General features: G+C 29.2%; 1 protein-coding gene across 1 annotated transcript; it reads right to left on the bottom strand.

The window, feature by feature from the left end:
• Positions 1 to 2,000: 2,000 nt before the first annotated feature.
• LOC100527307 (SRPBCC domain-containing protein) lies at positions 2,001 to 3,023 on the bottom strand. Its single transcript, NM_001250987.2, has 2 exons — positions 2,674 to 3,023; positions 2,001 to 2,579 (listed from the first exon to the last, which is right to left on the bottom strand). Exons 1-2 carry the CDS (start codon positions 2,855 to 2,857, stop codon positions 2,281 to 2,283), a joined length of 483 nt encoding a protein of 160 aa, NP_001237916.2. The 5' UTR covers positions 2,858 to 3,023; the 3' UTR covers positions 2,001 to 2,280.
• Positions 3,024 to 10,487: the final 7,464 nt, after the last annotated feature.

Here is a 10,487-nt window from a genome sequence, read left to right as displayed (position 1 = left end):
ATCATCTTTAAATGGTAATCAATACTATATTACTTTTATTGATGATTATACTAGATATTATTGGATTTATTTCTTTAAATCCAAGATTGAGGTTGCTAGTATTTTTTAGAAATATAAAGCATTGGTGGAGAATCAAAGTGGTTGTAGGTTGCAAATAATAAGGCATGATAATGGGAAGAAATACATAAGTGATATCTTTGATAAGTTTTGTGAAGAAACTGGCACTGAGCACCAACTAATTGTGTCGTACACTCCACAATAGAATGGTGTAAGTGAGAGAAAAAATAAAAGCATCATGGAGATGACAAGATGTATACTTCATGAAAAGGAGTTGCCAAATAAGTTATGGGCAGAGGCTGCAAACACTGCTATATTCTTGTTGAATAGGCTTCCAACCAGATTTTTGAACAAAAAAACCCTCATTTGAAGGATGGTTTGGGTACAAACCAGACTTACAAAATCTAAAAATATTTGGTTGTGTTTGTTTCTCTTATGTTCCACAGGTTAAAAGAGACAAATTTGATTAGAAGGCAAAACCTGGAGTTTTCATTGGATACAATGACACTTCCCAAGCTTACAAAAATTTTCAACCACAAAAAGGAAAAAATTCTTGTGAGTAGAGATGTCAAGTTCATGGAAGATCAACAATGGAGTTGGGAGAAGCCAATAAGCAAGCAGCTTCCAGAAACCCCACAATTCTTTGATGATCATGTAGATGACATTCCTATCAGAAGTACAAGACCTTTATCTAAGATCTATCAAAGGTGTAATGTGGCTGTCTTAGAACCTCCAGAATTTGAGGAAGCTGAGAAGGATGACAAGTGGATAAATGCTATGAAGGAAGAGCTGAAGATGATTAAAAAAATGACACTTAGGAGCTAGTGGACAGATCTCAACACAAGCAACCCTATAGGTCTCAAATGGGTTTATAAAACCAAACTCAATTTAGATGATTCTATAAATAAACACAAGGCTAGGCTGGTGGTGAGAGGCTATGCTCAGGTGTTTGGAGTTGATTTTTCAGAAACATTTGCTTCAGTTGCACACCTCAATACAATCAAAATGCTACTTGCCTTGATTGCACATAAAGGGTGGAAAGTTTACCATTTAGATGTAAAATCTGCTTTTCTAAATGGTTACTTGCAAGATGAGATTTATGTAGACCAACCTAAGGGGTTTCAAATCAAAGGAGAGGAAAAGAAAGTTTACAAGTTGAAAAAGGACTTATATGGTCTTAAAAAGACTCCAAGGGCCTAGTACTACATGATAAATGATTAGAAGTGTTGAAGATGTAACTGTTGGAAGTGTAACAAACTCAATTCTAGAAGATCAGATTTTATGCTATTTTTTAGGAAAAATTAAAATTCATGTTAATTGATAGGATGATTCTATTCTGTTCCTATTTTTTATGCATGAACTATTAGTGGTTTATTTATCTGTTAGCAGTCTGTTTTGCATATGTTTTATAAATATGTTGCTTCACATATGAATAATATAATCAATCCTTACCTTTCTACTATACCAAAGTGAACAGCAAATAAGAATTCAGAATGAAACATTAGTTTACAGGGTGGGTCAAGTAACATTCACCCTCCTTTTTGGTAGAAATGCCATGCCCAGGACATGCCCGTCTTTAAAGAGCAAGAAGGGAAATGTCTTAGTCTGAACTCTGAAGTTTGTAATTGAGAAATATACAGATGGCTATATGCATGCCTTGAATAACCATATTTTTTGTTTGTTTACGGTTGAAAGGTATAGAAAGTGAGAAACCCAAAATGACAAAAAGGTGAAGAAAATTTAAAATACTGAAATTTATCTTTTGGTACCTCTAATCCCTCATTCCAGCTGTGAAGCAGAAGAGAATTATGTTAATCATGAACTTACCTCTTGTACATCCAAGACGTCAATATCATTAGTGTATTATTAGCTCATTTGATTGTGATTCAAATTAAAGTCTTTGCGTTTGTTTGTTTTTCTGTTTACAACCATCCAAACACACGTTTACACAGAAATGAATTGTTGCTTCTTTGTTTAAGTACATTGGAATTCATGAAGTAAAGGTAAAAAAAACTACTCTTGGACTCTTTGTTACTACCAAAATACAAATATTTTTGCCAAACCACTCGCCATTTTTTTGCTGTTCATACAATAAGGACTTATTAAGGAATTCAAGTCTTTGCAACCATTCTAAACAACCCTATATTTGGTTGCACACTGCTATTAAAAATTTGAATATGTTTGTATATCTTATGATACATGACACAATAAATAAATAGATGATTAAGCATACACTTGTGGGTTCTCTAGCAGGTATGACTCCACAACTCTGTAAACTGCAATACCACTTTCCCTTCCTTCCTTTACCTCTTCCTCTTTAACATCAAACTCTCCAATGGTATTGTAATTGCTTGTCATTTTGCAGAGGCAACCTCCATCACTAGTAGCCTCAAACTTCACCTCATAACCTATAGACTCAAGCTTGTCACCCAATGGATCCCCTTCAATCATAGTGTATTTGCAAACCAAGTTGTCCTTATCAAGCACATCTATCCTGTGTTTCAGATATTTGAAGGGGTTATCTGAAAAAAATAAATACGTAACAAGTTAATTCAAGAAATTTGGAGAAGTGATCCTGTTTCAATTTAGCTAGTTCATGTTAATTTGATTGCTAACCTTCATTGAAGTTAACTTGTTCAATGCTTCCAGCTTCACCATCACCCTGGATTACATTCACATCTTTTACAAACTGAGGTAAGAGCTTTGGAAGCAAATTTCTGGAGTCTACAATCAAGGCCTTGAACATGCGTGATGGGGCAACAGAGGAGGAGTATTCCTGTGTAAAGGTTGTGATTCCCATAGTGAATTTTGTAGATTGCAGAAACCTCAGGGAATCAAAGTAGTGAATGTAGATATGATGCTAGATCAAGAGGGAAGGACTTGTGTTTTATAGGTCCAGCAGCCCCTATATGAAGTGAGTTTCGTGGAAATGAGGCCTTTAATAGAATGGGATAAGTTTGGTAGTTAAGAATGATCAATGGGAATTTTCTTATTTGAAGACCTACAATCTCTGTGGCTGCTGCATGTTTTTATTTTGTTTCATAAATAAGCTTATTTTCAAACTTATGGCCCCACACACGGGAGGCCATTTGCCAACATTTGATAGACTTAGATGCATACAATTCAGGATAAGAATAGTTCCATACCACCAAGATAGTGTGACATAATCCGTAGATAAACTTATTTCTTAAACATATAATCATGAGTTTGATACTTGACTGGTATATGAAAAAAATACCTGTGAGGAATACCTTGGTTAAAAGAAAAAGAAAAAAGAATAGTTCCATACCTACCTTAATGTGTTATTTATCAAAAGTAGAACTATTTTTACCTTGACCAATGAAGAAACGAGCAGTGGCTACAGAAAAACAGAGAAAAATGAAGCAAGCAAACAAACCAGGCAATTGTTTAACCATTCGTCAATATAAGAAAGAGGTTTGCATACATATTACATAACGGTATCAATTGTGACACGGCAAATGGCGTCACATAAGAAGACCCCCTTTTTTGTTTTATTTTTTTGGAATGGATACTGTTATGCTTATTAATGAAATAAAAAATGAAATGTAATTCTACAAAAAAATTAGCAACTTTAGTATAATTTAAAATAATAATTATAAAGTTAAATTATTTTATCATATGTCAATTTATATTTTAATGATAATATAAAAATTTTACACTGAGTATATTTTGTTTGGTATGCATTATAACATTGAACACGTGCGCAACAAAGGAGTATTCCTGTGTAAAGGTTGTGACTCCAATAGTAAATTCTGTAGACTGCAAAATTTACATGGAATCAAAGTTGTGAATATATATCCCGCGGAACAGACTATGGTGTTTATAGGTCCAGCAATCCCTCCCTATATATGCACTACTCGTAGTAATTATGTTTCGTGGAATATGAGCCCTTTAATGGGATAAATTTGGAAGTTAAGACCTAAAATGGACATTTACTTGGCAGTTAACAATGGTCGATCTGGGAAATTTCTTATTTGAAGGCTTTCAAAGGGAATTTTCAATGTAAGACCTAAGACCTAAGATGTTGCGTTTTTTGTAAGAAATAATTACATCTTTCATTCAACTTTTTTTTTAGTTATTTTCATAAGATTTTTTAAAAAAAAAAATTCTCGAAATTATGAACCTTCCAAAAATGGACCAATCAAGGCTGTTATTCAATCTTATTGCCATCGATCACATAGGCGACTATTGGCAAAATCAGGTCATTTGCCAACATTATAGACTTGAATAAATCGGATTCATACAATGCAGACTCAGAAAGTCAAAATATAGTTCCTTACTTACCTTGGTATGCCGAGAAAATCAGGTATTATTAATTTATTATCCGCAAGTTGAAGTATTTTTTAGTCTTCATTTACCTTGAAGCTGCCATCAAGGAAATATGCAGTGGCTAAAGAAGAAGCAAAGAAAACGAAGCAAGCAATTAACTAACTCTTTCTTCCTTTTTTTCCCCGTATTTTTTGGTAAATGAAGACTTAGTTAATGAAGAAAATTATTCAAATTTGTAGGAATTCAAGTGTAAAGATCACATTGGGTAGAAATTGACAAGTTGAGTAATATATAAGTGAGAAAGATGTGCAAATCTAATGTTTTATGTGGTTCATTGGTGAAGATCTTTATGGTTCTTTACCCCCTTGGATATTCAGCATAAGCAAGACATTGTGGGTGAAATTTTTTATATTACAAATATTTGGATGGTATTCATATCCTCAATGTTCAACCAATGTTGCTAGTACATATGGAAATCAATTCTCAAAGTTAAGGCTCCTATAAATCAGAAATAGGAAAGGTGAGGTGTCATGTCAGTATGTATAATAAGTGGCTAGATGAACATAACATAACTTCTATGTTTGATTCCCTATGTTCACATAGAAGATAGTTTGATACAGCTCAAGGACATCCAAATGAAAATGAAGAGCACCTTTATTGATGGGTTTTTGCTGATGTGGTACTGACTCAGCTAAAAGTACAAACCAGTGGCTATAGAATAAGACTAATTTGTGAAGTGCTGTGATTTGCTCAGAAACGATTTTTTTTTCTCTCAGCTCACGTGATTAGCTTCAAGTAAATGCTCGTGACACTAATGGATCTCTCTTTGTGGTGGCATGTCGGATTATTTGGATATTAATGAATGCAGATGTTTTTAATATTTTAGTTCATATTTTGTATGAATTGGGAATGTGTGAATGTCAGGGAGTTGCCTTCTTGGGGGCTCTAATTTTCCCATCTTTGAGATTAATGTGATGAAACATATGGTGTAGTACTTTCTTGCGATTTTATTTTTGTTACCATCATCATCATGGTTACCTCAAAAGCGATGGATTCGAACTCATCTGTTGTATGTGTTAAAGCGATGGATTTGTGATTGGTTAAGCAGCATGAGAGTGCACTCCTTAGGTTGGAGAATTTAGTGCTCTTATGCATTCCTAAATCAATGAACATGTTCTGTTTTGAATATTTCTAGCAACGAATTTGATTTTTTCTGTGATGTATTGAAGCATATGCTAGGTTTTTTCTTTTAAGGACACCATTTTGCAGTGACCAAGCCTGACTAAATATTTTGAGGGACAAAACTAGCAAGTGATATTCATATATTTGATTTAAAGTTACACATAATTCTATTAATTTGTACTCATTATTATTATTGCCATTAATATAAAAATGAGTATACAATATATGAATTAGCAGACTATGCTTGTAGTATGGACGGAGAGCAATCGATTTTTTACCAACAGTCTATATTTTTAAGAGAGTTGCTTTCTAGAGATGAGAGTGAAGTAAGTAACACTTGTAGGATCATTATGTAATTTTCTTTGGACCTTTGTCCTTTTTGTGTTTCCAAAAAAAAAAAACAAAGAGTATACAATACTATTGGGCTTTTAGTTTTCAAGAGTATCTAAACCATAAGTTGGCTTTTGGTATCACAACATATTAACACATTATATTAACATTTTTTTTGGTAATAATATTGTTAGTATTAATTTATCAATTACATTATTAATAAAAAAACATATATAATAAATAGAAATGTACTTATTTAGTATTCGTAAATATATGTACAATTTTCGCCACCATTTAACTTAGATATACTATAATTTTCACGTATATGTCAAAGAAATCTATTAGTTTAATAGTTAAGAATTGATATTAGAATCAAAAGTAGAGGGTTCATATGTATCAAATCAATTAAAAATAATTTTATATGAAATTTTAAAGCTAAAATTGGATATTAAATTGGTAATAATTATTTTACGATATACACTAATTTATATGCATTGACATTGGCTATTGTAGATTAATATCATTAATTTAATTATTTTTAGTAAGTTATTTACAGGTATTCTATTTTTGTTCTTTAATCGAGTATGTAGCATGTTCTATATTGATCTTAAAAGGAAATAATCTGATTTAAAAATTATTTTTTAAAATAAAAATGTATTATATTGGCTCACGTATAATTTTTGTCACTCTATGCGTCAGAGATGTTACTCACGTAATTCTATTTTTAACGGTTATAAACGAGCATGAGTGCATGACTATTGACTCTCCTAATAATCTCATTTTCTCTTTTCTAGTCCTTAGTGGATTTTTTTTTTTTTTAATGGTCGACCATTAAAAAGTTGATGCCATCGAGTCTATAACGGTAGAACCCAACAAGAATACAAGGGTTGAATAGCAAAGTTGAATCAAGGTACTTCAATTAAAAATGAGAATTTTGTCAACGAAAACATAGAAACTTTGATTAAAACAATTCCAAGAACAATGAAAAAAAGTAATAGTGAACACAATTAAAAAAAAAAAAAAAGATGCTACGAAAAAAAGGCAAAATGAAAAATATCATGTCCAATACTAACCTAATGAACCTAGTTCTAAATCAGTGAGACCAGCGTAATATGGTGTTCATACGATGATACGAAGGTTAATTAGCTATGCTAGCTCCTTTACATGCCATTATAAGTGTCCAGTTGTTTTAAATTTTAATAAAGAATTAATTATAATAAAATTAATTTTAAATCATTAAATGTGGTTGAGATATGTTTGTCTAAAATAATTTTATTATTAATACATTTTACATTAAAACATATATAATGATATATGAGAGAAATTGATTTTCAATGTAAACCAAATAGAACTCAATTAAGTCATTTTAAGTTTGGAAAAAAAAATTCTACAAAAAAAATTACAGTAGTGTAGAGTAGTATGTAATTACGTGTTTTTAAACCCGTAAAAATACTACTTTACAATTTAATGAATCAGTTGTAGTTGAATTAGGTTTGAACTGACATATATATCATTACAAAGCAAAACAATATAAAATGATAGAGCTTAAGTTAACTAAGTAAAATTTCAATTTAAAAGGATTATATTACAAGTTTTATAAGTTAAAAATTATGTGAACCCAAATTATATATAGGTTCATTAGGTTAGTTTTAGACATGATATTTTTTTATTTTGCTTTTTTCTGTAGCATCTTTAACTTTTATTGAGTTCACTATTAAACTTTTTTTTCATTGTTCTTATATTAGGTTAATCAAGGTTTTCTATATTTTTCTTTACAAATATCAGTTATTTTTAATTTAAGTACCATGATTTAAATTTTGGACTGCTGCTAATTGATAAGCCTGCTTGTTATTCGGCCATTGTCGTCAACTCTTTAATGGTTGATGAAGAAAAAAAAATCCACTGAGGAATAAGAAAGAGATCGAGAACGTGATTATTAGGACTTAGGAGAGTCAATAATCATGTTAGTTTAGAACTGTTAAAAACAGAATTATGTGACTAACATCTTAGCTCATTGACAAATTTTACGGTGAGCCAGTATCATTATTATCCATCGTGATCATGGTTATGGTAAAATTCTTAATAACTTATTGATTGTTATTAGAATGTCTTCTGAGGTACTCACCTAATTTCTTCGACATCTCATGCACACCAAAATACGTACTGGTCAATGTAGGAGATCTCAAACCTAGAATCATTAAAGCACATCAAAGTCAATGCTTATTAGGAAAATCCTTAATAAATTGTTTACCTCAAACACGTTAAATACTACTCCATCATTACTATCTAAGTCATAATTTCGAACGCTTAATGCTAGCCCCTTTTCACCATCTATTATTAACTTTGACTCACGAGCTCTTCTATTCATTCTTTGATTTTATTTATATCTTCTTAATATTTTTTACATATTTAATAAAATGTATTCAATAAAAAGTATCTAATATTAAAGATATTTAGGATTTATTTATAATTGTTAAATTGATCAGGGAGATTTCAAAATTATTTTAAATCCTTTAATTATTGTTATTAATAATCCTCCTAATTACTAAATAAAAAATATTGATTTTTGAATGATTTACGGGGTTATAAAGATTTACAATGAGCGAAAAATGAAAGAGAATAGATCATAAGTTTGAATTGAATTCTTCTACTAACAAAAACAAAAAACTAATCATTAATATAGACCAATAAAAGAAAAGTGGTATCTTTTATTCTCACAGAAAATCTGTTTTTTTTATATATTTTTAAGATATAAATACATTTACTCTTTTATATAACATTTTTTAATAAAATATTATATATAATTAACGTCTTCTAAATGATTCTAAATCTTTTCTTAACCATTTTTTTAATCCCATAACTTATAATTAAAAGGTTAAATTATCATTTGGTTTCTATAGTTTCATATAATTCGTATATTTTAGTTCTTATGGTTTGAAAGTGATTTTTTTATTTCCTATAATTTATATTTTAATTCTCTTTTAGTCTTTATAGTTTAAAAGTGGTTTTTTTAATTCTTATAATTTGTAATTTAATTTTTTTAGTTCATATAATTTGAAAGTGATCTTTTTAGTTTCCATAATTTATATTTTAATTACCTTTTAGTTCTTACTAATATATATATATATATATATATATATATATATATATATATATATATATAATTAGCTAAAAATTAGTTATAAATTATCAACTATTTTTTTATTACAAATTATCTTATGATAAATTAGTTACAAATTATTTGTTAATATTTTTATAGTTAATTGTAATTGATAATATTACTCGTATTTTGATGGTAAGGACTAAAAAAAAAAAAAATATAAAGTATATAGACTAAAAAAATCACTTTCAAACTATAAGAACTAAAAAAAAATTAAAATATAAATTATAAGGACTAAAAAAACCACTTTTAAATTATATAAACTAAAAGAGAATTAAAATAAAATTTATAAAAACTAAAAAACCATTTTAAAATTATATAGACTAAAATATATAAATAATGAAATTATAAGGATCAAATGATTAATTAAACTCAATTAAAATATGAATATTAAAGTAGATCCCGGTTATATATGTGGTGCACATACGCTTAAGGCATCACTCAAACGACTTTCCAAATGTTTTTTTTTATAGAAAATTCAAATTTATTATTACTATATACATCAGAACAAGATTATTGGATATACTACTTTTGTATTCTTAGCATTAATGGTGTTAGCAAAATTAAAAGGATAAATAATTGATTATAGGTAAAATGTAAGAATTAAAATGTATTAATAGTGTAAAAAAAGTTACATTATTTTTGATTAAGATATTGTCATGTTTGATAAAGTTATTTGGTTAAAAAAATTGTTTGATAAATTTGTTGATCGTAATAATTACTTTTAAATATCATATATTTATAATTGATTGATAAGGTACGTAAAATTCTTTATATTGATTGATAATGTAAATTATTATTATTTTATTTGAGATTAATAAAATTAAATGATATAAACTAAATTTTTTAATTAGTATGAAATTGGATTAATAATTTTTAGTTATATATGAGTTTATGGAGTAATATCATGTAGAATTTCTGACGTGTATTCTTTGCTGTACACGCACTTGTATATATATTTCAAACACAATTAAGTACAAGTACAATTGCTTAGTTATAATGTAGGAATCATAAATACCAACTTAACAGATACACGCATAGAAGAATAAGGTTCTCTATTCAAATCAGTGTAATTGAAGTGTCGAATTTCACTTCAGAGCAAATCTAGAAACAAGTTGGAATTAAAAGACCAAAGCTGCAATTAATAATGCCAGAAGCACATAATTATCTGTCCCAAAATAAACGGAATAAATATAAACACCATGACAAGTTTTGTTATTCAGAGAAAATCCTGAAAGTGAAAACCGAACCAACGTGTTTCTTGTTCGTTTTAGGAATACTTCAAGAACTGCAAATTAATTTTTGAACATGATTCCATGGTGATTGGTGGTGCTATGTTATTGGCGATTAGTTGAAGTCATAGTCTCATAGGTGCCATGATTGGTTTTAGTTTGGACTCATAACTTGCCATATTAGATGACCCAATTCCCATGCAATGCATACGCCCACTTCAACTTCAAACCTGAAA

This window comes from Glycine max, chromosome 7, assembly GCF_000004515.6.
Source record: "Glycine max cultivar Williams 82 chromosome 7, Glycine_max_v4.0, whole genome shotgun sequence".
NCBI lineage: Eukaryota > Viridiplantae > Streptophyta > Magnoliopsida > Fabales > Fabaceae > Glycine > Glycine max.
The sequence above is the reverse complement of the archived record's forward strand: the minus strand, read 5'-3'. Positions and strand labels throughout refer to the sequence as shown.

Coding starts and splice junctions, on each gene's coding strand:
- LOC100527307 (NM_001250987.2), bottom strand. CDS start 2,857: ATGGGAATCACAACCTTTACACAGGAATACTCCTCCTCTGTTGCCCCA. Junction 2,580..2,673: donor ACAAGTTAACTTCAATGAAG/GTTAGCAATCAA, acceptor TATTTTTTTCAG/ATAACCCCTTCAAATATCTG.